This window comes from Sebastes fasciatus, chromosome 19 (assembly GCF_043250625.1).
Source record: "Sebastes fasciatus isolate fSebFas1 chromosome 19, fSebFas1.pri, whole genome shotgun sequence".
NCBI lineage: Eukaryota > Metazoa > Chordata > Actinopteri > Perciformes > Sebastidae > Sebastes > Sebastes fasciatus.
This window is the reverse complement of record NC_133813.1, coordinates 4,048,199-4,075,027: the sequence shown is the minus strand read 5'-3', so window position 1 is coordinate 4,075,027 and position 26,829 is coordinate 4,048,199. Positions and strand designations below refer to the sequence as shown.

Below are 26,829 nucleotides of genomic sequence, written 5' to 3'. Positions count from 1 at the left end.
TATACATACAAATACAAGGTGGTGGTGTTGGTGTTGGTGTTGGTGCTGGAGTTACTAATCATGAGATGCTGTGGCTTTATCGATCCACAGGGCTTGTAACTCTGTCTTCACTGCTTTGGAGCACTGTCAAGAAGCTGTGGAGATCACGAGTGAGGACCACATAATACAGGTAGGGATAATGCACAGACATGCACATACAATGCATACATACAGAGTCAGAAGGAGCAAGATCTCAAACCTTTTCTTTTAAAGGACGAGGCAGGTGATATTCTATATTTTTGTTATTGTAAAGAAATCCCATGAAAAGACCAAAACCAACAACATGTTCATCTTTCTGCGACACTCCCAAGGGTGTAAATCTTTTAAAATCGAAAAATCTAATCTAATATACACAGATGTTTTCAGTAAACTTTACTCAAACAGGAGTAAATAGTGCATTTGATGAGGACTATTTTCAGCTGCGGATACAGTGCTCTTGTGCATATTTAAAGGGCGGGTCCATCTGCGTTCTTTTCCAAGGTTTTCAAATGGAAACGCCCACTCAGCCGTTAGCAAAAAGCAGTGACGTAGGTTACCAATAATAAGGTTATGAATAATGTGAACGCTGGCACTAGCTGAGTCAAAGTTAGCTGTGCTTAGTTGTAATAACTGAAAGGGTTGGTTTGGATTTTTTAAGTGGGTTTGTATGTATATTCCCGTGTTCTGCGAGATAAAATTACTGCTTTTGTCAATGGAGTGTGGTAGCTTTGAAGAGAGCGATATAACAGCTTCAGTTTCCCATTGGAAAGGGCTGTCTGATGGCAAGTCAAAGCGGCTGACGGGAGCAGCAGAAAAACATATTTTAGCCATCTAGAAAAAGGCCCACCTAAAACAAAATCGATATCAGTTTAAATATACGCTATATTTAGAATATTTTCACCACTTTATCTTACCGTCAGACAGCCCTTTCTAATGGGGAACTGAAGCCGTTATCTATGCTTTCTTCAAAGCCACCAGTCTCCATTGACAAAAGCAGTAATTTTACCTCGCAGAACACGGGAGTTGCCGGTCTGCCACTGCCTCGATCGGTTAGTTTGTTTGTTATTGTGTGACTTTTGGATCACACAACACGAGGCATCCACACAGCAGTACATTGCTTGGCTTCCGTGCCGATACTCCTGTCTGCTTCTCCAAACTTGTGACCCATGCGTCATCATGCAGAAATAATGTCAGGTCACGTGGGAAAAACTATAGAATATTACTAAACTTTAACTCTACTCTCTAACTCTGCGTCTTCCTGGTTTTGTTCCAGTACGTGAACCCAGCGTTTGAGTGGATGATGGGCTACCACAAGGGAGAGTTGATCGGGAAGGAACTGACTGAACTCCCCAAGAGTGACAAGAACAGAGCTGACCTGCTGGACACCATCAACACCTGTATTAAAAAAGGAAAGGTGAGTCTCACACATCCATCCCTACATCCACGCATCTCTGAAATGAGACTGTAGCATTGCCTGACTGCTCTGTTGTCTCTGAAGGAATGGCAGGGCATTTACTATGCCAGGAAGAAGTCCGGCGACAGTGTACAACAACACGTGAAGATAACACCTGTCATCGGCCAAGGAGGGTAAGCTAAGATTAATCAGCCGGAAGTGCTCACTGTGCATTTCCAAGAAGTCAGAATTACTGACGGACTCTTATCTTGTTTTTAACAGGAAGATTCGACATTTTGTTGCCATCAAGAGACCTCACATTGACAACAATAATCAGGTGAGTCAAATGATTAATGTGTTACACAGATAAATGATCTATTTCATTTTATTGAGAGTGGTAGAGCAGCTGTTTGGAGAAAAATGCTGCTACCAAAAAACGCATTTACAAAAGCTTAATACTCCTAAACCCACTTTTGAAGATTACAGTGTTGTTTCTTGTTGTGGAGCTTGAACAAATGTCCATCAGCATGTCCGTAATGCTACAGCACATCTTGGCCCAATCAAGCCTGGTAGACAACTGAATGATTGAGTCCAAACTGGACTCAAACTCTGTTGGCAGTTAGTGTTACATAAATACTTCAAATGAACTGTCGGGCTGTAAGTGTCAGATTTAAATACTTCAACGGGATATGCAGCCTCACAGACATCCAGCTCTGTTGAGCAAGCGTGCACACTTACTCTGAAGCAGGTGTGTTGCTACTCTCAGCTGGGTTCCAGGCCAATAACGTCATATATGCTAAGCTACGGCTAAGCACCAGGATCCCCCGCTAAGGCCTGGGAGGGCTGGCAGCCAGGCGCCAGGGCTATTTATACCCCAGGCAAAGCTGCACAGAGACTAGCTTTAGCTCATTGCTCCCTTTCATCGTGTGGACATAAGGTGAGTCAGCCGTTGGCGTCTGCTTGCCAAAGCCAAATGGCATTCATTCCTGCTCGGGATTGGGAATCCTTAGACATGCCAGCGGCTGATCCCATTCTCGGAAGTCATCCCCCACAACCTGAATCATGCAGCGTCAAACTGAATGGGTTTAATCAGGGTGTCCCCCTTTTTTTAAAAATGTATTTCCACCACATATTATATGATGCAAAGTAGGAAGAAAAGTTCAGTATTTGATGACTAGAACTAAATCACGCCGTGAGTCATGTACTGCATCTTCACTGAGACACTATTATCCATTTGACAACCCAAGGCCACAGAGGTCCTCTCAGGATAGTCCTGATCTGATACTGTATCCTTGCTTAGGACATTTTCCTCTGAGCACTTAAAACCACACATTATTCCTCATCTATTCCCACCCAGACGTTTGGCTGTAGACCACGGTTTCCATTTCATAGTGTTGTTTAGTTAGCAGTATTTGTCTAAGCACTTCAGACTTACAGCAGGTTTAGGGTCAGTTTTGTTTGTCTTTCCCTCTCAATTAAGGGTCATCATAGTCTCAGCTTTAGTCGAGCTAATTCAAAAGATGTTTTTTGAGATGTCTGTTTGTGCTTTGCAGCCCAAGAAGCCCATTAAGACGTAGCCAGAAAAATCTGGCAACCTTGTATGTAATTAGAAGTGTTTATACTGTCTTAATCCTATTTACTCAGTATGGGACACGCTGGAGACCTGAGAGCAAGCGACTGAAATTTAGAGAGAGGGGCGGCTGTCAAAAGAGAAAATGAGCAATTGTGTGAGAGTGACATGGAGTCAAATATTTAAATGTAATTGACAAATATTTCTCTTTATCAAAATATATTTTTTCTGATTTTCGTACATTAAAAAAGGAATAAATATGTTTGGATGTACCGACTCACCAATACAGAGATGTGCACAGTGCACTGTCAGCAGGATGTAAAGGTGCAGTGAGTCACTGGGTGAGGAAAATCTTCTGTAACCGGATTAAACCGGCTCTACTTATCCATATCTACATAACCTCGGTGTGACTAACAGGATGTACTGTACTCATTGTCACCTGCACGAAAATATAGTGAACATGGCAAATGTGCTGTAGAGTTCACAATTACGGTAATTGTTTTTAAAGTTGTTCTTTTTTACATTTTATTACATTTATTAAACATAATTCTTGTGAATCTTAAGATGCCATTTAATATAATTAAGTGATCTTTTTTATATTCAATTATAGTATTTTTTTTTTGTCATGCAAAATTATATCAGAATGATACATAATCTGACAAATTGGTATTTGGTGTCCACCTCTAACGTTCTGTTTTGGGCTCAGCTCCTCACCTGCTGATGACTGAACGGATTATTTAGTCTAATTTTCCACTGCAGAAACGGTAAATTTTAGGGTTTAAAGTTTAAAAAAAAGCAACGGATAGAAATAGAAACTTTTTATTTATTATTAAAATTTCAAATTTGCAGTGGTTACAGGTTATTACAAAGAACAATATCCCAAGCCAACCCTCCTACAACCTGTGACAACACAAGAGCAAATGGTTAAAGTAATAATAAAAAGAAGGAAAATGAAAATAAAATAAAAATAAATAAATATATATATATATATATAAATTAAATTGAAAAATGTAATTTATATAAAATTATATAAATTAAATGTTTTTAATTTATTTTTTAATTTAACCTTTATTTAACCAGGCAAATCAATTAAGAACAAATTCTTATTTATAATGACGGCCTGGCAAAAGGCAAAGCCTCTTGAGAGAACGTTGTTGGGGGTATAAAGAAACATCAAAAGTTCAAATGCACAAACGTGGCGCTGAAAAATATAATATGTGGACAATAAAAATTAAAATGCAGATCTCTAGGACAGCGTGTTGAGAACGTAGAGTCAGCGGCAGTAACGTGACTCAGTGCCTGTGAACACTTACGTTTATTGTGTGCCTTTTAAAGCCTGATCATTTAAAGAAATAAAATATAATAGGTTGTTGAGGTGAAATGAAAAGATATCTTCAAAGTATAAAGAAACATCAAATCGCTGGCTCACAGTAAGGGTTTCATCAACAGAAGTAATCCTGCCAGCGTGTTGCTTTCAAGGAGCAACACCAATTAGGATGATTATGTTCCTCACAGCGAAGGCGAAACCTGCCGTGACTCTTGGTCGTCGTCCAAAACCTCGACTTTAATCAGCTTCTGCTCTCTCTGTCTGTCAGGTCCACAAGTTCAACAAGGAGGAGAAATGCAGCGGGGAACACTCTCAGTCAGGTAACCTTACCACACCACCAGTTTCTAATGTCTCTTCATTGGACGGGTGTATTTTTTTAACCTAAAACATTACTGGTAATTATAGAAAACCTTATAATTAATCATAGAATAGCATGATTTAGATGAGCCCCAATTTTGGTGGGGCTTGGCACTATTCCTTGTTGTCCTCATGCAACATTCCTCACCACATTTCTAATTGTCCTTATGCATATACCAGTGTAAGGAGATGGGCATATTCATGTATTCATGTACGCTGAGATTCACCCATAGCAGTATAAACATAAGTCTAAACATGCTGTACATTTAATGTCCATTTCTTCCCTTTCTTCCCTCTCTACAGAGTGCCATTCTCTACGTCACCGGGACAGGAGGAAAGATTCAATTGACGCCAGATCACTCAGCTCTCGCGGTAGTGACGGTAAGACCATTCAAAATGCATTATCTTTTATTTTGAGCCTCTGTTTGAATGAATGGAGCTCCAGTTTGTGTGTGAAAGATAATGCAGGAAACAATAGGGAATAGAAAGTAAAAGTGGGAACACAAAGGATGAAAGAGGAGATGAGTCAGACGGTGTTAGGGTTGGCGCTTGAACTAAAGAGATCCTAAAGAGAGATGTCGTGGGCTGATGACATTACGCACCTCCCTCCTCAACTCACTTTGACACCTCTGCTGCTATTTTCAGGTTTCTCAGCCGAGAGCTGCTTTGTCTTCTTCTTCAATCAAACCGCTTTCCTTCTTTCTCTTATCGTCTTTCATTAGCTTTATATTAACATTTCCTCTACGTTTACATTTCCTCTCCTTTTATGTACATTCTCTTCACATCCTTTCCTTTGACGAGGGCTAACAGTTGTAGGCCCTGTGATCTATTTTTGTGCAGTTACATTATAAATGTTAATTAAAGGGGATGACGATCAACGTGGCACACTATCATGATACATTAAATCATTATTTTTTTTTTTATTGCAGCTCCCAGTTTACAGAATCGAAGATATTCCTCCGTCGCCAGGATTCACTCCATGACTATCGAGGCTCCCATCACCAAGGTACGCTGCTTTCAGCATTCAGTCATTTTGTACATGTTATGGTCCCGCCCAGAAAAAAACCAATGAGAAATGATTTCAGTTTTAGGGGCCTTTGGGGGGATCTAACATACTTGTTAGAGTGAGTGCTACAAGAGATCACAACTCAAAATGTTCTCTACCAAACAGCTGAGAAGACCATGAAAGAGTTAAAGGGACTGTTTGTAACTTTTTAAGCGTATAAATGTACCGGGTCGGGACACATGCGCCCTCGCATATGCGTGTTCGTGTGTGGCCGCTGCCTGTGCTCCTCTGCCTGCTCGTCTTCACTCAGACAGCTCGCATTCACGCGTACTCGCTCCACCTCTACTAGACGTGAACGTGCGCTCACTACACACTACAGAAGAGTTAGTTTAGCTCTGAGAATATCTAGTGAATGTTCAGTGGACGTTTGTGCAGAAATAACTGCTGCAGCTCCTCCAGACCAACAGAGGTTTCCCGTGTCTTGTGAAGTGACGGGGCTCCGCAGAGAGAAACATTTATCGTCTCGTTACCGACCGGGTGCCGGTGTCTCCCTGTTCACTCCGGCTGCGGGCGGAGAGAGCAGGGAGACACGCTGCAGAGCTTCGCTACCTCAGCCTGTGCTGAGACAGGAAAAGCCAACACTAGGATCAGATCTAAATCATGTTCATTGAGAGACCTTCGTCTGGTCAGCTAACATTACTGCTAAGCAGCTGAAATATAGAGTGATATTGTGGTTTTAGCTGACGTGTGTCGCCTCACTGTTTTGAGCAATGCTCGTTCATGTCTATTTAGAGCGAGCAGGCGCGAGCCCGACGCTGACTTTCGTTGACTTAACGGCCACAGGTGTCGCTGTTAACAAGCATTTCTGAAAGTAACAAATAGTCCCTTTAAAAAAAAAAATAAAAAAATCTGCATCGGCCGTCTTCCAATGAACAATCTCATACTGAATCCTTTATGCAAGTTCTGCTTTAAGCGCTTTAAAACACAAATGTTTCTTTGACCTCATTCCTCCACCAGCCGTCATCAGGTTGCACAAGTTGGATTTTCACCAAGAATTAAGCTCTTTTATGGCGCGTAACCAGCTTGTTTCACATCAGCCGATGCTCACAGGTTCATCGCAGCAGCACCTGCACTGGAACATGAGATCTGTCTGTTCAAATTCTAGCATTTTAATATGTTATTCCAACACCACATAGCCAATCAGTGGCCATTACAGCTGCCTTTCCTGCCTGCCAGTTGTTTGACTGAGCCAGTAATGGAGAGTTTGCCTCTTATGACTGCTAATAGGCCGCTTGCATTTGGTATTTAAACTTACTTCCTTGCAAAGTAACCTGAGTTTATGGAAATCTATTTCCAATTGGAAGATGCAGTAGACCAACAGATAAACAAAAACACATCTTCCATCCAACCCTACTTTCAGAAGTATTATATATATTTATTTTGAAATGGTTAGTTTCAGTACATTTTATAATTATTTGTGAACACTTTAGGAAAGGTCATTTGATCTAATTGACTACTATTCTTTATCAGGAAGTCCCATTTGGCATCTGCTCTCTCTGCATGAGTGTAAGAGTTTGAAGCACATAAAACGTGTGTTAAAAGTGTCCAAGTTTGGTCAGAGTTTGATAATATATAGTATACAGTACATCACATTGTCCCGCTGCCCGTCCTGCTGCAGGTCCTGTGATGTTCTTGTGTGTTTGAGCAGCTTTATTTAGCCGTTTTGCCCCCGACAACATTTCTCCAGGATCACATGCACGTCTTAATGACACATGCACAAAGAAAGGAACACTTTGTTTCATAGCATATCTTGCAGATGGATCTTTGCACATGTGTACGCAACTATGCATGTAGTGTCTGTTTTGCAGCTGAAATAGGGACTTTTTTTCCCCTCTTCCCTCAGGTAATAAACATCATCAACGCAGCCCAGGAGAGCAGTCCGGTGACGGTGGCTGAGGCTCTGGATCGGGTGTTGGAGATCCTGAGAACCACGGAGCTCTACTCCCCTCAGCTCGCCGCCAAAGACGATGACCCCCACACCAACGACCTGGTTGGGGGGCTCATGAGTGTAAGAGGCAGTGTACATACTTAGTATAGGCTTTTGAGTTCATTCATAAGTATATGCCTGAAACTCTTTATAAGGAGAAGTTAGAAATACTCTTTTTTTTTTAATCACATTGTAAAAATGTTCTTACCTCATGCATATGAAATTGAACATGCATTCTTGTTGAACCAAGAAATGTTTGGCTTCCAAAATCAAATCTGTATTTTCGGAGTGCCAACAGAGTCTTTGTTTATTTATTTTTTTCTATATTTTGTTGAAAAAGACCAACTATGAGGTTGAGTCACTGCACGCAGATGTTCGTCTTTCTGCAAACAGAGTTGATTGGAAGTTTTCAGATCCATCAGTTGACTTCAGAAACTTCCATCAAACACCAAATTATACATTTTCTAGGCATTTTTTTTTTATTGTTCTAACAAGCACTGTGCATCCAAACTGGGTATATCTTCCTCTGTGCCATACTGTGTCACTGGGTGACATGTTCCTTCATCACCATGAACACACACTGTACTTTATTTTGACTCAATCCCACATACACCGTCCTGCTGCCACAAATACTCACTAGAGCACCACATGTGGATTAATCCACCGCTGAAAGTAGTCCCCAACAAATGCACTATTTCCTCCTGTTTGAGTCACATTTGATAAAAACTACAGTGCCCAGCAGTTTTAGGAAATTATTGAGCCTTTTTAAAAAAAAATACAATTAGATATTTGTGAGCTTTTTTTAAGATTTACGTCTTCAGACAGGGAACAGCAGTTAGAGAGTATTGAGACACAGTTGGCTTTTGCCCTTTCATGGGGTTTGTTGACAATAAATAAAATTAATAACACCAGTCTTTCCATTTTCCGTCTCTAAAGATTTGTTTTTTGCAGAAAAAGATTTATAGAGTAAATAGAGCTAAAGCTTTTGATAAGAGATTTGTTATTATTAGCGTTTGGTTAACCAAATGCCACTGTTTTCTAGTTAATTAAACCTTTTCTTGTTTTGTGTTTTTTGTTGTTTTTCTCTCTAGGATGGGCTGCGGAGACTCTCTGGGAATGAATATGTCTTCTGCAAAAGTAAGTTTTAAAGAGCCAATGCATCACCCCATTCTATCAGTGATTATAATACAATATGATAACAGTAGAAATAATATTGCCTCTTAAATGCCCTGCATGCCTATAGTACTTTTCACACGCTGCACAACTCATATGCTCTCATAATACACACAATAAGTCAATCGTAAACAGAGCATATAACACGTTATATTGTGTGTTTAATGAGTACACATACAGTAATGTAGAAAACGACAAGTTGTGGTTTTACAGGGAGATACGTGATGTAACTATATCTGGGTGACAGGCGGCCGGGTGCAATGACTTTGGAGAGAGCAGGCTAACCGTTTCCCCCTGCCTCCAGTCTTTATGCTAAGCTAATCAACTCCCAACTCCAGATTCATATTTAACGCAGAGAGTGGTATCGATCTTCTCATCTCATTCTCAGCAAAAAGGCTAGATACTTTGGCAGCGCTCTGACTATGACTTACTTTTCGTCACAGGCTCACCCTCTAAAAGATGCATTAATGTTAATGAGTTAAGAAAAGAGTCGGAGTACAGATGTTTTAGCCTGTGGCACTCATCATCACAGACATTATATAACATAATCTGCTGCCCTGAGTGAATCTTATAAATATATATATTTTTCATATAGTGGTTATTGTCGTGATGAATGTTCTTGTAGAGTGAATTCTTCCATCTGAGTTTATTATGTAACCCCATTATAATGATTAAAGTCCCAAGAGCACTTAACTGAGAGAAAATCTAAATCAAGAGTCTATTTTCCGAGAAATTGTCTTCTCTTTCATTATGTTGGAAACGGTATTCTTATCTCAGAGCTGCAGCTACTTCTGCCCTCGTACGATTCTTTAAACAATCTTATCACACACCATCTTTCTACCACCGTCTAAAAGGGGCCAGATTTACAAAGGGAGACACTCAGCCAGCACATGTATATAGATATTAAGAGAGCCAAGATTGGCACAGACATTTCTTATTTATCCGTCAAATCCCACACAGCTCCGTCTCGGTTTGCGCCTTTTATGGTCAACTCACCTTGAACTGTGTGTGTGTGTGTGTGCACGTTTCTGTCTATCTGCTAGATATGAGCCAGAGCCAGCTGGCCATCCCAGTCACTCTGAATGACGTCCCTCCACCCATCGCCGAGATGCTGAATGATGAGGAGTGCTGGGAGTTCAACATCCTGGAGCTGGAGACGGCTACACACAAGAGGTACGAAGAAGGTGGAAGCAGCAGAACATGTGGAGAAAGACTGCCAACTTCTTAGGTTCAGAAAAGGCAATATATTGCTTGTTGCATGGTAACCATTTCATTTAGTTATCAGTCCAGCAGTTACTTGATTTATTGTGACGGAAACATTTCTTTTACATCCTCAAAATTGGCAGTTGATATCTCCCTACCTTCCAAAACGTGGTTAAATGTCCTCCGTCTCTTGTGAATGGTGAAGGAAACCAAATGTGTTGCTGATGAAAGTTATTGTCATCTTTATTTAAGGAAATACAAGAACAAGCATTAAAGGAGTAGTTCAGTACTGAGTGAAGTCTTTTGTGTGGTCCTCTGCAGACCGCTGACTTTCCTCGGGCTGAAGATCTTCGCGAGTTTCGGCGTGTGCGAGTTCCTGAACTGCTCCGACGCCACGCTGCGCTCCTGGCTGCAGCTCATAGAGGCCAGCTACCACTCGACCAACTCCTACCACAACTCTACGCATGCCGCGGACGTGCTGCACGCCACTGCCTACTTCCTCCGCAAAGAGAGCGTCAAGGTACTACCCACAGTATTTTTCGAATATGTAACCGCTCTAGAGTAGCTGAGATATTGCTATACTGTAAGTGTAATGTCTTACAAGACTACCTTTCTAGTATTCATTCTACTAATGATGTTAAACATTAAATGTATTTCATGACCTTCATTGTTCTCCTCTGGTGCTCCTCCTGTGGTTTCTTCCCTTTTTGTCGCCAGTTAAAGGAGATCGTATACCGCACAGATTATAAAGCCCTTTGAGGCAAAGTCATGATTTGTGATTTTGGGCGACAGTATACAAATTAAATTGACTTGCCCTACATAGTTTTCAGCCAATAATACACATGCAAAACACTGCCTTTTATTAACACAATAATCACACTAACAAGGCCCTAAGGCACCATAGATGAACACAAATTACTGTGCTTTGACTTCCGCAAATTCCACTTTTGGTTGCTGGACTTGTGCTTGTTTGGAAAACAGAAGGAAAAAAAACATGCATAATGCGTTTGTATATACATATGAAATATTTGATTACAATTTATGAGCCATTTTGAACAGATAATCATACCAAGGCATATGGAAATACAGTACAAAAGATGTTTATTTGAATATGATGCTGCACAATGTCAAACATGTAATATTCACTGCAGGGATTATGCACTGGCTCGTTATTGAACCTGCACAGCCATCCAAAACAGAGCCCAAAAACCGGTCAACATTTCTTAATGTCAGAGTATGAAAGGCGTCTGCAACCGTTCATGATTTGTGTATGATAATCCATCATACAGATTCATCTATTAACAATATATTTATTAAAACTAACAAGCTCTGTCCACTAACTGTGTATGTGCAGTAGCAGTCCAGTACTGACACCCCCCTGTGTCTCTGCTGTTTTATTCAGAGCAGTCTGGACCAGCTGGATGAGGTGGCTGCGCTGATAGCGGCCACAGTGCACGATGTGGACCACCCGGGCAGGACCAACTCCTTCCTGTGTAACGCCGGCAGCGAACTGGCGATCCTGTACAACGATACAGCTGTGCTGGAAAGCCACCACGCAGCCCTCGCCTTCCAGCTCACCGTCCGAGACACCAAGAGCAACATCTTCAAGAACACAGACAGGTCGGTAGTGGCAGTTTGTGGTGATGTTGTATATCTAAGCATGCTTTGTGTCCATGGAGTGATAGAATAGTATGTGACTTTATAATCCTTCTATTAGTACAACACGGATCCAAATCTTAACTTTATCCTCTCCTCCCATTCACTGCTGACAGGAATCAGTTCCGAACACTGCGACAGGCAATCATTGACATGGTGCTGGCCACAGAGATGACCAGACACTTTGAGCACGTCAGCAAGTTTGCCAACAGCATCAACAAGCCAATGGCTGCCATAGAGGAGACCAGCACAAGTGTAAGTGTGAAAAAAGTCATAGCAAAGTATGTCGAATAATTTTCTTGAAAAAAAAGTCATAGTATAGTATGTCGATGAATTTCATGACAAAAAGTCACAGTATAGTATGTTGATAAATTTTCATGAAAAAAAAGTCATAACATACTATGTTGAATAATTTCATGAAAAAAAGTCATAGTATAGTATGTCGAAACATTTTGTGAAAAAAAAGTCATAGTACAGTATATCAATAATTTTAATGAAAAATGTCATAGTATAGTATGTCCACATTTTTGGGGGGAAAAAAGTCATATGTCGAAAAATTTCGTAAAAAACAAAAAGTCATAGTATAGTATGTCGAAAAATTGTGAAAAAAAAGTCATGGTATAGCATGTCGAATAATTTCATGAAAATAAAAGTCAAAGTATAGTACACGGAAAAATGTCATGAAAAAAAGTCATAGTATAGTATGTCAATAATTTTGATGAAAAAAGTCAAAGTATAGTAAGTCGAAAAATTTCGTAAAAAAAAAAAGTCATAGTATACTATGTCGAAATTTTTCTTGAAAAAAAAAATCATAATATAGTATGTCGAAAGATTTCATGAAAAGTCATAGTATAGTATGTCGAATAATTTCGTGAAAAAAAAGTCATCGTATAAGTATGCCGAAAAAATTTCATGAAAAAAGTCATTGTATAGTATGTCAATAATTTTGATGAAAAAAGTCAAAGTATAGTATGTCGAAAAATTTCGTTAAAAAAAGAGTCAATTTTTAGGTATGTCGAAATCTTTCTTGAAAAAAGTCATAGTATAGTATGTCCACATTTTTTTGAAAAAAAAGTCAAAGTATAGTATGTGGAAAAAGGTTGTGAAAAAAAGTCATAGTATAGTATGTCGGAAAATTTCATGGAAAAAAGTCATAGAATAGTATGTCAACAAATTTTGTGAAAAAAAGTCATAGAATAGCATGTCGGAAAATTTCATGGAAAAATGTCATAGTATACTATGTCGAAATTTTTCTTGAAAGAAAAAGTCAAAGTATAGTATGTCGAAAATTTTTGTGAAAAAAAAGTCATAGAATAGTGTCGGGAAATTTTGTAAAAAAAAAAAAAGTCATAGTATGTCGAATAATTTCATGAAAAAAAAAATTCATAATATAGTAAGTCGAAAAATTTCGTAAAAAATAAAAGTCATAGTATACTATGTCGAAATTTTTCTTGAAAAAAAAAATCATAATATAGTATGTCGAAAGATTTCATGAAAAGTCATAGTATAGCATTTCGAATAATTTCGTGAAAAAAAAGTCATACTAGTATGTTAAAAAATTTTGCAAAAAAAAAGTCATGGTATAGTACCTTAAAGAAAATCATAAAAAGTCATAGTATAGTATGTAAAAAAAAGCCATATTATTGTATGTCCAAAATCTCATAAAAAAAGCCATATTATAATATGTAGAAAAAAGGTGATAAAGTCATAGTATGGTATGTCGAAAAAAATTAAATGTAGTATTTTCATCAATGGTCATAAAAATCATAGAATGTCTTTGTATAGTATGTCTAAAAAAGTGATAAAAGTCGCTTAGTAGTTCATAAAAATGCCATTTAAAAAAAACTCAGTATGGTATGTAATTTAAAAAGGTCATATAGTATGTCATAAAAATTTAAATAAGTCATAGTATGTTGTTAAATTAAGTCATAAAAAAGCATTGTATTAACATTGTATGTCATAAAAAATATTGATTTCCAGAGAAATTTCCTTGAAATGAATTTAAAGTAAATATGAATTTCTTATTTTAAACTGTACTTTCCATACATGTTGAATTGTAAGCTTGCTGTAGACAAAATTCAATTTGACAATTTCTGCATATTCACCTGACTTAGGTTACACTAGCATAGCAACTAATTGGAAATTTTACCTATAATTAGTGACAAATCACATTGATCTGTTCAGGTCACTTTGAAGGAAATTATTTTAAGCCTGTAAATTTCTTCTAAAGTGTTATCTGACAATGTGTCTCAGTAAATGTTGTATATTTATAAGTAAACATGTTATTTTTGCTTTATGCATGTCGTGTCTCTCCTACAGAGCGACTGTGATGGTCAGGCCAACATCAGGAACTCTCCAGAGAACCGTCTGTTGATAAAGAGGATGTTGATCAAGTGTGCAGATGTGGCAAACCCCTGCAGACCGCTCGAGCTCTGCATCGAGTGGGCTGGACGGATCTCTGAAGAATACTTTGCACAGGTGTGGAGACGACACTAATGCAGCTCAGTTTAATAGAAGATTGCATTTAAAAATTGCTAGCTGCAGATTTAGCTTGATTAGTGATCTCTGTGTGTTTGCCCTGCAGACGGATGAGGAGAAGAGCCAAGGGCTGCCGGTGGTGATGCCGGTGTTTGACAGGAACACCTGCAGTGTGCCCAAATCTCAGATCTCCTTCATAGACTATTTCATCACTGATATGTTTGACGCCTGGGATGGTAAGAACAATATTTCCTTCTGTCTGTGTGGAGTGTTTTACTGTATATTTCATTTTCAACTTAAACTCCAAGTGACTAGGGTGTTCATAAAATAAAGCCCTGTACATACACTCACCGGCCACTTTATTAGGTACACCTTGCTAGTACCGGGTGATCTTCTGCTGCTGTAGCCCATCTGCTTCAAGGTTGGACGTGTTGTGCGTTCAGAGATGGTATTCTGCATACCTTGGTTGTAACGAGTGGTTATTTGAGTTACTGTTGCCTTTCTATCATCTCCAACCACTCTGCCCATTCTCCTCTGACCTCTGACATCAACAAGGCATTTCCGTCCACACAACTGCCGCTCACTTGATCTGTTCTCTTGTTGGGACCATTCTCTGTAAACCCTAGAGATGGTTGTGCGTGAAAATCCCAGTAGATCAGCAGTTTTTGAAATACTCAGACCAGCCCGTCTGGCACCAACAACCATGCCACGTTCAAAGTCACTTAAATCTCCTTTCTTCCCCATTCTGATGCTCGGTTTGAACTTCAGCAAGTCGTCTTCACCACGTCTAGATGCCTAAATGCATTGAGTTGCTGCCATGTGATTGGCTGTCCAGAACCTGCACACTGCACCTTTTAAGAGATCGAGCGTGAAAGTTAATTTTTGACCTTGAAAACAACGGTTTGACAAGAAAAAAACTCAAGTTCCACTTAACAAACGAGCTTTAAGCCACATCTCAGTCTTCCTCAGCAAATGAAGTTTGTTCATATTACTGACAAAGATGCAGCTGAAAGCTCCAGTAAAAGCTCGTAAATGGACCAAGCTTTTTCAGAGACCTTTAATTGGCTTTCTATTTCAGTTGCAACCTGAGTAGAAACAGAACTAGCCTGTTTCCAGACCTCTGAATCATTGCCCACATTTCTGATTTGTTCAGCTATTCAAATGGAATAAATGAAACAAAACTATCAGGATAAAACAGAACCTCGTACATTCAGATCGTCACTCCTGCCCTCTGTTACTACCTCTAAGGATTTCTTAATTTCTTCCCAGCAGATTGCAGGAAAGGGATGAGAAGTGGGAAGGGATAGCCTGGTGCCTTTAGCTCCCCATTCCCACTGAATTTCCCTTTTAGTTCGGCCTCCCCAAGAGGGAACTTGTTTACTGTCAACGCAGCTCTGATGTCACGGAAAGATTCCAAATGCCAGTGGGACGGAGGGGAAACTGCAAGGGCGTCAGGGGAGGGGAAGTTGGGAAAATAGTAGAGGGGATGGGGGTTCACGATCACTCGGTAAAGAGAGGAAAGAGCAGTCAAGCAGAATCTTTTCTTACGCGTAAACACACATGCAGCAGCCGCTTCCAATTCACCAGGGTCACTGTCGGGTCACCGCGGGGGTCACCGTTAGTTCCAGAGATGCAGCGTGGGTCATCAACAAGCCGGAAATGAGGATGTAAACAACACAGAGAGAAAGGCAGAGAGACCTTTTCACCCCATGAGTCCTTTAATGTGGGAGAAACATAGCAGAGTGTACATAACATTAGCCACTGTACATGAACTAACCACACACACATCCTCCTGCCTAACATGTGGAATGATAACAGGAAGTGTCTGATAGCAGGTGTGTCTTGTCAGTTGACATTTCACTGTAGTTGTGTTTATTCCTGGACTGCGGATTTTAGTTTTACAGAAGCCTTAAAGGATAGTGTCACTTTTTAAAAAAACGTCTGTCTTAAAATATATACACTGAAAGAGTTAGTGGTTGCTCTAATTGTCCCTGCAGTTCCTGACGAGATCCCCTCATGATGGGATTTTAAAAGGTGCTAAATGCAAAATTCAGAGCATTTCTATTGCCTCCACATTGCTCTCAACTAACAGCGCTCACAGCGCAAACAACGGCAACAATGCTGACAGTGTAAATAGTGTTTACCTGGCAGGGGGAACCGGAGGCTGGGTCCTACGCTTGACACGATGATGCCATCAGTCGGGACAATGTTATCAGCTTTAACCGCTGTATGAGAGCAGTGCATTGAGCACGCTCTCATTACTCTGATTACAGCAACCGAAAGCTGTTTGAATGTTCATGAATCTGTACGTCCCAATCTGTGTGCATGTTTTTGTTTTCTTCTCAACTCACCTGAACTTCTCTGTGCATCCTCCCCTCAGCCTTCGCCAGCCTGCCTGGTCTCATGGAACACCTGTCGGAGAACTACAAGTACTGGAAGGGCTTGGACGAGATGAAGTGTAAGAGCCTGCGTCTTCCTCCTCCTTCTTGACCGGCTCCTCGTCGCCTCCTCTCATCCGTCACTCCGAGCGGGGTAGGACAGCGATTGCAGCCCCGCGGTGGAACAATTCGTCTCTTCAGCTGTGATTCGCCGGAGCTCTGTGCGCTTTCCAGGCGCCCTCAGACACGTTCACGGGCCGAAGCTGGGCGATAGACGACTCAGAGAGCAGACATCACTGACTGATGAAACACTGAGACGCTGTTTCAATCTCAAATCACAGCCTCTTTTCTTGTGTGGTTCTTGGCGGAGGTGGTGGTCCGCCAGCGGAGAACAGGTTGTCATTTGAGGGCGCCGTCGTCTTCATGGCCCCGTTACGTATTCCTAATAGCAACTCTATGAAACTGTGTGGACCTCACGGCTCACCTGACAATCTGTACCATACAGTGTAACACACCAGAAACCTGCACTTTAGCTAATCAAGACACTTTCATTTTGAGCATCCTCTTGCTGTTTTTTGCTTTTCACAGTTTTTAATTTTCTTTAAAACAAATCTTTTCATTCTACGTCTGTCTATTGCTGTAAAAAAGAAAACGTGGTGAATAAGATGGTGACCAAAGCTGCTTGTTCCTTTTTCAAATTGCCAACTTGCGAAGGTGCTCGGCTGGAATTATTCATTCTTATGAGCTGTGATACGGTCTACACAGGATGAGAGACACTTTGACTCGTGTCTGGGACCAAATACTTAGCAATCCCTGTCCCGGTTGGCCGTGTACAGAGAGAACTTGCTGGAAAGATTTAAGAATCTGGAGCTCCAGAGACAGTTAGCCAAGTACCAGGGTCCAATCAGAGCGGGAGAACCAGCCAGCACACAGGTTTTCTAAATGTCCAGCCCCGTATACAGAGCTGACATGGAAGAAGGGCTGCGTTTGAGATGAGATCATGTAGCTACATAACAGTATCATTGTCCTTTTGTTAAAGATCTTTGTCAGAACAAATGGAGGAACAGAATTGCACTGCATCAGAGCTGTTTAGCTGTGATGCTTTCATCAAGTAATATACAAAATATCAGATGTTACATACATAGCTTTGTGACACTAACTGTAGACATTTGCACCAAAATAAGAAACCTGACTCGCTGAGTATAAGCTTTGTATGTGAAGCTACACTGACTGTTGTACGGTGCACAAATCCTGTAGAGGCCATGCAACGCTAAGGTCAAAGTAGCGAGTAGCTGTGTTGGACCTCACAGCGACCTGACTCCAGCTTGTAAAGAAAACAGCAGCGTCTATCTGCTTCTAACGCTCATCAGCTCCGGCTACGCACATGGTTTTTGTTAAAAACGATTTACTGTATCTCAAAACTCCTGCAACTGCAATTCACCTTGCAGTCATTTGGCTCTGTTTTGGGGGGAGATCTAGTCTGCACATGATTTTCAGATTATTTTGGATTCAGAGAAATAAGACAAAGGCCATCAGATCAGGAGATCTGCATGGTGTGTCTGCCCTCTGGTGGCTACACGGAGGCGTTGCAGTAGTGCTGGTCAGTTATATTACCTAGAATTTATTTAATTAGTATTAATTATTTGGCTTTAATATTTAAGCATTGAACCAGTATTACCTCTTAGTTAACGCATCTTTTCTTAAATTTGAACACATGACGGTGAAACAGTATTGGAAAGCACTATTGCTAGCAGCTCATTGAACCCTATTTTATAAAGATTAGAAATCAAAATAGAGATTAGTAGTTAAATCTACAGATATCTAAACTATCTGAGCTGCTTTTGGTGAAATTGTGTAATGTCATTATTACCAGTTAGACTCCAGGAAACGCACATTACAGTATATTAACCAAAGGCACAGAGAGTTCTTTACTGGTGCCTTATTCTTTGGTCATCTTTACACAAACTGAAGTATTTGTTTTGGTTGAAATAGTTTCTCCTCTCCTCTAACGAAAAGCCATACATGTTTTTAAAAATATATATATATGACCTCGGATATGTTGCTTTATGGTCTGTGCTACAGTTTTGAGTCAACTTGGTGAGTCAGTGTTAATCGTTACGTCACAACATTTTCTGTTTTGTACAACTATGAGGTTTTTAAAGACAGGAAACTGAATCAGGGGAAGTTGGATCACATGTGAATTTCATTATTAGTTTGTCCGTTTTTAAACTTTAAAGAGACAGAACTGGTCACATCCACGTTCAATGTATTCATAAATGATATGAAGTAATTTTATTGATGACCAAGGTCTTAATCAACGCCTTAATCTTGTCATGTCTCAGTGTTTAGGCCTGCTATTGTTGCAATACACTGTAAAACTACCTAATGTACCTGCTGTTCTTGTAAATACTCACCTAATATCATTTTTGCTTTGCATTTTACATTATTTGCTTATGTAACGTTTAAATCTCTAAAAAAACAAGATTTTAATTTTTTTTACAGTGACTTGAAATGTGTCTCCACCTCTGAATGTTTGACTGCTATCTCTGATCATGAAAAGATATTTTTGCTAGTCGATAAATGAAGATTTCTATTCACAAAGACTATTTAAATATTTCAGATTTACATGCCTTTTTCTGTGAGCAGCAGTGACTGGAGCGTGATGATATCAAATTAGATGAGAAGTCGCTTAACGCCTCGCTTTGAGTCTACTGAGGCAGAAGCAGATTGTAGAACTGCTTGTTATTTAATGATAAGCCTTCATCACTTACAGTGATTTCTATTTCCTCTCTCTTATCATCTCCGACACTGATGGCTGCGTGCCAACCCTGTGTTGTTTTCTATCATTTATAAACAGGACAATAATTAGTTATATACGGTGCAAATTATTTTTCAAAGAACAAAATCTATTGGCCATGAGAACTGTAATGTGTGTTTTGAAAGACTGTACTGCCTCATGCATAGTAGTGAAAAAAAGCTTTCCATCAGAGCCGCTTAAAATCTACCATGTTTGTTTGAAGAGTTTAATTTACTTTGCTCTCTCTGGATTATGATGTCTTATTTTGATGTTCTCTGTCAAACACAGAAATGTATTGTGAGAGACGATTAAAGCATTCTTTAAATATCAAGTTGTTACGTGAATGGCAGCGACAAAGTTAAAGGAATAGTTTGACATTTTGGGAAATACACTTATTTGCTTTCTGGGGAAGAGTTAGATCAGAGAATCATTCTCATGTCTGTTTGGTGAATATGAAGCTACAACAAAGAGATGGATAGCGTTGCTTAAAATAAAAACTGGAAACGGGGGGAAACAGTTGGCGCTGAACAAAGTTTTAAAAGATCTACCAGCACCTCTGAAGCTCACTAATTAACACATACACTCACCGGCCACTTTATTAGGTACACCTTGCTAGTACCGGGTGGTCTTCATCTGCTTCAAGGTTGAACGTGTTGTGCGTTCAGAGATGGTATTCTGCATACCTTGGTTGTAACGAGTGGTTATTTGAGTTACTGTTGCCTTTCTATCATCTCCAACCACTCTGCCCATTCTCCACTGACCTCTGACATCAACAAGGCATTTCCGTCCACACAACTGCCGCTCACTGGATATGTTCTCTTGTTTGTTTTCAGAGTGCACACTCTAGTTTCAGTTTTTCAGAAAGATTTAGTTTTAGTTTGTTTTTGTTCGGGCCGGCTGTAATATCTTAGAAGTATGTAGCTAAACATATAAAATACATGGTTGGAGAACTGTGTAGGAATAACAGGGAATGTCCCGTACGAGATGTCTGACTTCACATCAACATCGCAGCGCTAAAACACGTCAGGCTAGAAATAAAAATATTGCAAATTGTTTGTTTCAGTGACGAGGTATTTACTGAGTTTTAAATTAAATTATCAATTATTAAATTAATCAGTCAAACAACAAGCATTACATTATCATTAAAAGCAAACAACAGTGATTACAGTAAATTCAAATGATTTGAGATGAACATCAGCCGACAGCTTCACGTCTGGGCTCGGTGAAGGGTTAAAGGTCAGAGTCCTCCGTTCTCCTCCAGTTTCTGGAAAAGTGCCAGGCTGCGGAGGTGAGACTGCCTTTCTCCGTTCTTCCACAGAATCAGCAGGTGGTCGTGCGAGCAGGTGACCAAACCGTTCTCCCTAAAGTTCACGAACATCTGACACAAGCACAGAAAGAGATTGTTAAAGCACTATTGTGACATTTAAAGTAGAAGAAGTTTAGACATCATAAAAAAATCATACCTGAATTGCCCCCGAGTGTCCAATCAGATCACCCGTCAACTCCAGCGTCCTGATGTTTGGGACGTCCACGACCTTCTTTAACGGAGGACCAGTCGGTTTGTTCGACCGGCCGAAACTCCACATACCAAAGAACCCTGGGTTGAGGAAAAACTCATATTTAGAAAAAACGATTAAAGAAGACAATAAAAGTAGAGTTGCTCTTGTTCATACTGTACACGTTACCTCTATGGTTACTGCATGAACTAAATGTATTTCTGTATATTCAGGTGGAGATGGAAGCCAGGTAGGTTTGGCTAAAACCAGCAGTTACACATCATTAGTGAGCAAATCAGTAGCTGTGTTTCCATTCAATTGTGAAGCGAATTTTAAGCAAACTTTTGAAATGTCGCAAAAAAAGAACCGCGAATTAAGCACGTTTCCATCAATTGGTTTGTGAATAAACTCGGCTACAGCATAGTTTGGTCAGAAGTTGGCGCTATAGGCTACACATGGTTGTAATCTGCCAATAAACAGACTAGAAGAAGAAGTAGAAGTTGTGAACCAGAACCAAAACAAGTCACCTTGGCCATCTAAAGATCGTAGAGAAAAAGGAAAGGGGTCTTCAGGAATTTGTTTCAATTGGGCAACTTTTAATTGTTCTTTTATGTCTGCTAGTATTGGTCATGTTTCCTGTTGTCCAAAGACAAGCATTTGCAAGTTATGGGAATATTCAAGAAGACGCAAACAGCAGAAGTTTGCGTTGAGTTAAATGTTCGCTCAGAATTTATTCTGAATTTATTTAAGCTGCTCTAAATCGGCATTTCTAAACTACACAGATCAAATGACATGTAATTTTAATGTGTTCTTCAAATGTCTACTTTCTGTGTTCAATTTCAGTCGGACTCAGAGGCAAGTATTTGACTCGTGTTTATCTGTAAAGCTGTAGGAGACAAGTTGTCAACACTAACATATCAACTTTTTAGGTGTAGTTGTTATCAAGCAGTTGTTTATTTAAACATCCAGCAATTACAGAGCAACATGATCGTTCATCAGGAGTCGTGTTTGTGTCCACCTGGTGAATGTAAGTCCAATATCTCTCTTTTAGCTCCAGTTTTGGTCTCCACCAACTCCTGAGGGAAATATCTGCCTCTTTATCTGCTAAATGTTCCACTATGTTCACCAGCTAGTCTCTAACTGTGTTTGTCTGCTGTTTGCTGCTGAGCAGATAGTGTGTTTTTTTACAGCCTTTTCACTGAAAACAGCTGCTGTGGCCAAAAGCTACACTATGAGGTCAGTGAGAGTGAACCAAAACAGTAACGTTGAGGGCTGGAGGCTAAACAATGAGTTGAAACCCAAGCAGTGGGGAACTACATAATTCATCACTAAGACCTCTACAACATTGCCACAATTACGAGAAATACAGCAGTTTGAAATAAACTAAAAGACCACAGGAGATGCAAGTCATTGATTTCTGGCTTCCTGGAGACATAAAACAATGATGATTAGAAAGTGATGGAGCCTGAGTGTGTATAAAGTGTGTAATAGATCTCCAGCCAAGATCAACTCAGAATCACCACAACTCTACACGGACTGCTAACAGCTCGACCATCAAAGACAGCGCGACCACACAGACACACTCAGCTTCAGACCGCCTCACTTCAGTAGGAAACATCCTCTCCGAGTGCTGCTACAGTACTCTCTCCTTTGATATACACAATACCACATCTGGACTGCATTACTGCACCTCAAACTGTACACACAAAAGATGAGTGCAGGCAATTTCCTCTCCGTCTTTGAACTTTCTGATTCATACTTATGTATGTGATCCATCACTGGAATCCAGTTTTCGTAAGGTGGCAAATCCACAGCAGGAAATGTGGCGACGGCCGACTTCTTGATGTGTTTGCAAACGTGAACGACTCGCCATCCAATCAGCAGCGTGACGTTTAAGCACGTCACACATCCTATGTTTGTGTGAGTGTCATGGTTATAATAGGTTTGAATTTTCAATTAGTTTAAATTTTATTTTAGTTTTGACTTTTCGATTTCATTTTAGTTTAGTTTGAGTTTTTATATATTTAGTTTGTTTTTGTTAGGGCTAGCTATAATGTCTCAGAAGTATGTAGCTACATAGAGGGTGAGAAAAATGACCACACTTTGTCCTGACTTACTTTATTAAATTCAATCTTTAATATTAAAATTTCAGAAACATGTCGAAAATATACTTAATGAACAATATTCTGACATTTATTAAAAAATATTTTTTTCTTTTTTTCTGTTACATATTATACCTTTTAAAGGATATCATTTTTAGTTTGTTACCGTTTACTAAAAAATATTTTTCCCTGCTTATTTTCGTTTTAGTTTAGTATAATAACCCTGATGTGTGTGTGTGTGTGTGTGTGTGTGTGTGTGTGTGTGTGTGTGTGTGTGTGTGTGTGTCACCTGGAGAGGCTGGTTCAGCAGGCAAAGGCAGGTCTTGGATCTCCCACATCCTCACACTGCCGTCTTCAGAGCACGACATCAGCTCACTGAAACAGAGACAGAGTCAGCTGCTTTGATCACGAGAAGTCCTACTGAGTGTATTTAAAGTATGTATGTAGTAATGTACAGGAACAATATTATTTTTTTTTGTTTCAAGCAAAGGAGGGGGCCAGTGGCGCCCCCATGTGGATGACAAAAGGAGTGCATGCTTGTTGCACTGATCAGTGGTTCCCAACCTGGGGATCAGATCCACCAGACGGAGTCAAGTCAGTGTTGGGCGGCTTCCCGGTGGCGAAAAACAAAAAATGTTGGCTCTGAATAACCACAGACACGGAGCGGCACTACCTCCGACCACCCAGCGGATATTTCACTTTTTATGTTGAGAAGAGTCTCGGACGTTGAGATGGAGGCAGACGGATTTATTATAGCCTATGACGTTGCTCTTTAGTTTGAAAGTACAAAGTCTAGATTGGTCAAAGAGTCCACAAATCATCCTCCGCTCCTCCCCGTGCATCATCCACACAAGAGGAAAGAGGAACATAATGGAAATAAGTCTTTCTTGTGTTATCGAAATTTTCAATGAATATGTATTTTCATATGTCAAATAAATCAAAAACATTGAAGAGGTTACAGACAGGAAGTGATATCTTACCTGTCAGATAACAGCATGGTGTGTAAGACATTAGAGTCATGGGCGACCTTCCTGTAGGCCACCACCGTCTTGGTCAGAACGCTGTACACATACAGACCGCTGCCCACTGCTGCAAGGATGTGCTACAAAACACACACATTACGTTTTGTGTTATGGATCACAATAACAAGCCAACATGCTAACAGGTTCATCCACTCCTCCCGTCTTCCTCACCCTTCCATTGGTGGTCAGATGCTGGATCGACATCTCGCTGGGTTTGGGAGCGGCCAATCGTATTTCAGCCTGAGCGCAGGCTTGTGACTCCTCCCACAGGATGTGCTCATAGCCCAGGATGTTCCAATCAATCGCATCCCATAAGATCAACTCGCCCGCATGGGAGCCGCTGGCGAAGAGCCCGTCTGAAGAAGACATGGAACTAAAGTCATTTGGGTGTGATAAGCAATTTCTCAATATCTCAAAAACTGAATGCAACGATGCAACGCTGAGTTTCCAGACAGACTGACCATTGACGTTGATAAGAGCTCGAATCCTGTCCTGGTGGTCGGACAGACAGCGGATCTCAGCCACTGACAGCGAGGAATCAGTAGAGACGGTCAGCCTGTAGATCACTGCAAAGAAGAAAATATAATAACGCTTTAACGCAAATTCATTTTAACGCCACTAATTTCTTTAACTCATTAACACAACTTCTCTTACCTATCTCTTTATCCATAGCAGCTGCTATGCAGTTCTTGGGCAGCTCTATCAAAGCAGTTATTCCTGTAAAAAGCCAAAACAACATTAATCAGTTTGTGTGCAGACAGCGGAGTCAAGAGGTTGAGCACAGTTGGTGCAACACATCAACACATGAGAGCTTTATTATGACAGTCATTTTTCCTTTTGTCTCTGCTCACCAGTGTCGCTGTGGTTCGGTCTGTGACACTGCAGCTGGAAGTCTTTGTTCCACACACACAGCTCTTCACCGCCGGAGATCCAGACACACAGCCGCTCCAGCACCAGCAAACACTGAGAGAGAAACATACAGACGGATCAACGCAGGAGATGCTGTTTTAATTTGGACATGCACACATCTAAGCACGTGCACACTACACAAAATATAGGAAAATAAATCAAATGCAATTAGCCTATAGATGCTGTAATTAACCTTAATGCACGATCAAGAGGAGGCAATTACCAGTTTTATCTCAAATCATAACTGGCAGAACAACCTTTAGTGTCAAACATTTTAATTAGCATGTTACATATCCTGCCAACACAAACCTAATTGCCCAGACTTGGATGACTGGAATATCCAAGAAAATCGAACATGAAGGACCGAGACATACTGTATAATATTACTTGTATATTAGTATGTATGGAGCATTTATGCAGATATAACTGTTAGGAAACTTTCCTTCAAAACGATTTTAAATATTTAATCTTTTTCAATTTTTAAAATATAAAAATATTTGCTTGCATGATGCATTTCAGAAATGTTCTTGTCAGGGAATAATGGTTAATACTCTGAACACTGAAATGCACAAAGCAGAAGTGTACACGATCGAAATAAGAAAAGGAAAATTGGATTTCGTGCCAATTCAAAATTGCACATTGCAAAATAAATAGAGTGTGGGAGTGCTGGTCTGAGTATTGTCGTTCTACGAGGGAGTTTTTTAATCATTAAAATCAGCACCACTTAGAATTTGGCTAATTCAATGTCTTTTTGTGCACAAAAGATGAGATAATTAAGCAATACATTTATTACAGTGCTCTTAAGGCCAAACGAGATGCGCATTTATTTATTTAATTTATTTAACTTAAATGTATTTCCTTGGGTTCATGTGTTAGGTAGATGTCGAAAAGGTGCTTATTACCTTTACAGAAGACTGAAGATCTGAAATGGTCTGAACCCTATGGCCTGTATCAGGATCCCACAGCTGACAAATCAGGTTCAGGGAAATCAAGTTTGAATTACAAACACAACAATTACAAATGATTTTTGAGAGTGTTTAAATGTCTTTAGACATGAGGATACGCTGAGACTTCGGTCTGAGGAAGCCGTGATGAGCGAGGTGTGTGACATGAGTCCATTATTACAGGTGAAGGTGGTGATGGCTGTTATTTGCTGAGAATGGCCCCTCAGCTCCTGCAGCCTCTCTCCGGTCTAACAGTCAGAAAGAGAGAAACAAAAAAAAGCAATTAGTGCCACTGTGTTGTGTTCAATTTCACAATGCACTGAAATAATCAACTTGCAGCGCATTACCTCGACGTTCCACACCAAAACAAGGCCATCGTCGCCTGCTGAGGCACATCTGGAAAACATAAGATGAGTTGTTTCTCGCAAGATTCATACGTGACAAAAAAACACATGGCAGGCCTCATCTAGTCAAACACACCAAGTTCATCTCTGTCTGTGTGAGGAATCATTTCCCGTCGGTCCATCTCCACCAGAGTAATCTTAAAAAAACATCTGTCCTGGGGCTTCCCACCTTCACTTGCCCTCTGACCCTCCACCATCCACACTACCTGTTCCCAAAATCAACAGACAGGATTACCGGATAAAAGAGAGAGATAAAATGAGAAGAGAGGAACTGTCGAGGATACATTTTCGGACTTCAAAAGCAATCTGGAGAGAATTTTCTGCCCTTTGCCCCCGACTGTGGACCTGTGTGCGGAGAGGACGAGACCCAGAGGAGGGGGTTATTACTGGAGGAGACCAGGCGTGAAGCAACCCCCACCTCCTGACACACACACACACACGTACTTAGTTCTGTTATAAATCCCAATCTGACCACTTATGCAGACCCACTCTACCATGCCAGTGTGCAGCATGCTTTCACAAAGCAGCGCAGAGAGGAGAGCAGGTGCAAAACCTTTATATGTGTGCGTGCATGTGTGTATGGACAGCATTAAAGGGCTTTGGCTATAC

At 40.3% G+C, this 26,829-nt stretch overlaps 2 protein-coding genes across 6 annotated transcripts in view; one reads left to right on the top strand and one right to left on the bottom strand.

The window, feature by feature from the left end:
• Nucleotides 1-19,676, top strand: part of pde8b (phosphodiesterase 8B) — a 48,591-nt gene extending 28,915 nt beyond the window's left edge. For all 4 annotated transcript variants that reach the window (XM_074617161.1, XM_074617160.1, XM_074617162.1 and 1 more), the window contains 16 exons: nucleotides 91-169; nucleotides 1,292-1,432; nucleotides 1,517-1,605; nucleotides 1,694-1,748; nucleotides 4,577-4,628; nucleotides 4,969-5,046; nucleotides 5,595-5,671; nucleotides 7,575-7,739; nucleotides 8,750-8,795; nucleotides 9,875-10,004; nucleotides 10,356-10,554; nucleotides 11,437-11,654; nucleotides 11,807-11,945; nucleotides 14,010-14,168; nucleotides 14,275-14,404; nucleotides 16,549-19,676. In XM_074617161.1, coding sequence (XP_074473262.1) covers nucleotides 91-169; nucleotides 1,292-1,432; nucleotides 1,517-1,605; nucleotides 1,694-1,748; nucleotides 4,577-4,628; nucleotides 4,969-5,046; nucleotides 5,595-5,671; nucleotides 7,575-7,739; nucleotides 8,750-8,795; nucleotides 9,875-10,004; nucleotides 10,356-10,554; nucleotides 11,437-11,654; nucleotides 11,807-11,945; nucleotides 14,010-14,168; nucleotides 14,275-14,404; nucleotides 16,549-16,658 — 1,867 coding nt within the window. In that variant the 3' untranslated portion in view covers nucleotides 16,659-19,676. The remainder of the gene's footprint in view (nucleotides 1-90; nucleotides 170-1,291; nucleotides 1,433-1,516; nucleotides 1,606-1,693; nucleotides 1,749-4,576; nucleotides 4,629-4,968; nucleotides 5,047-5,594; nucleotides 5,672-7,574; nucleotides 7,740-8,749; nucleotides 8,796-9,874; nucleotides 10,005-10,355; nucleotides 10,555-11,436; nucleotides 11,655-11,806; nucleotides 11,946-14,009; nucleotides 14,169-14,274; nucleotides 14,405-16,548) is intronic.
• A 723-nt stretch (nucleotides 19,677-20,399) lies between these two features.
• Nucleotides 20,400-26,829, bottom strand: part of wdr41 (WD repeat domain 41) — a 10,141-nt gene continuing 3,711 nt past the window's right edge. For both annotated transcript variants that reach the window (XM_074617168.1, XM_074617169.1), the window contains exons 3-13: nucleotides 26,164-26,212; nucleotides 25,936-26,064; nucleotides 25,775-25,837; nucleotides 24,815-24,926; nucleotides 24,618-24,680; nucleotides 24,425-24,529; nucleotides 24,135-24,319; nucleotides 23,922-24,043; nucleotides 23,231-23,316; nucleotides 20,807-20,940; nucleotides 20,400-20,721 (exon numbers count right to left, since the gene is read on the bottom strand). In XM_074617168.1, the coding sequence (XP_074473269.1) occupies nucleotides 20,581-20,721; nucleotides 20,807-20,940; nucleotides 23,231-23,316; nucleotides 23,922-24,043; nucleotides 24,135-24,319; nucleotides 24,425-24,529; nucleotides 24,618-24,680; nucleotides 24,815-24,926; nucleotides 25,775-25,837; nucleotides 25,936-26,064; nucleotides 26,164-26,212 (1,189 nt within the window). In that variant the 3' untranslated portion in view covers nucleotides 20,400-20,580. The remainder of the gene's footprint in view (nucleotides 20,722-20,806; nucleotides 20,941-23,230; nucleotides 23,317-23,921; nucleotides 24,044-24,134; nucleotides 24,320-24,424; nucleotides 24,530-24,617; nucleotides 24,681-24,814; nucleotides 24,927-25,774; nucleotides 25,838-25,935; nucleotides 26,065-26,163; nucleotides 26,213-26,829) is intronic.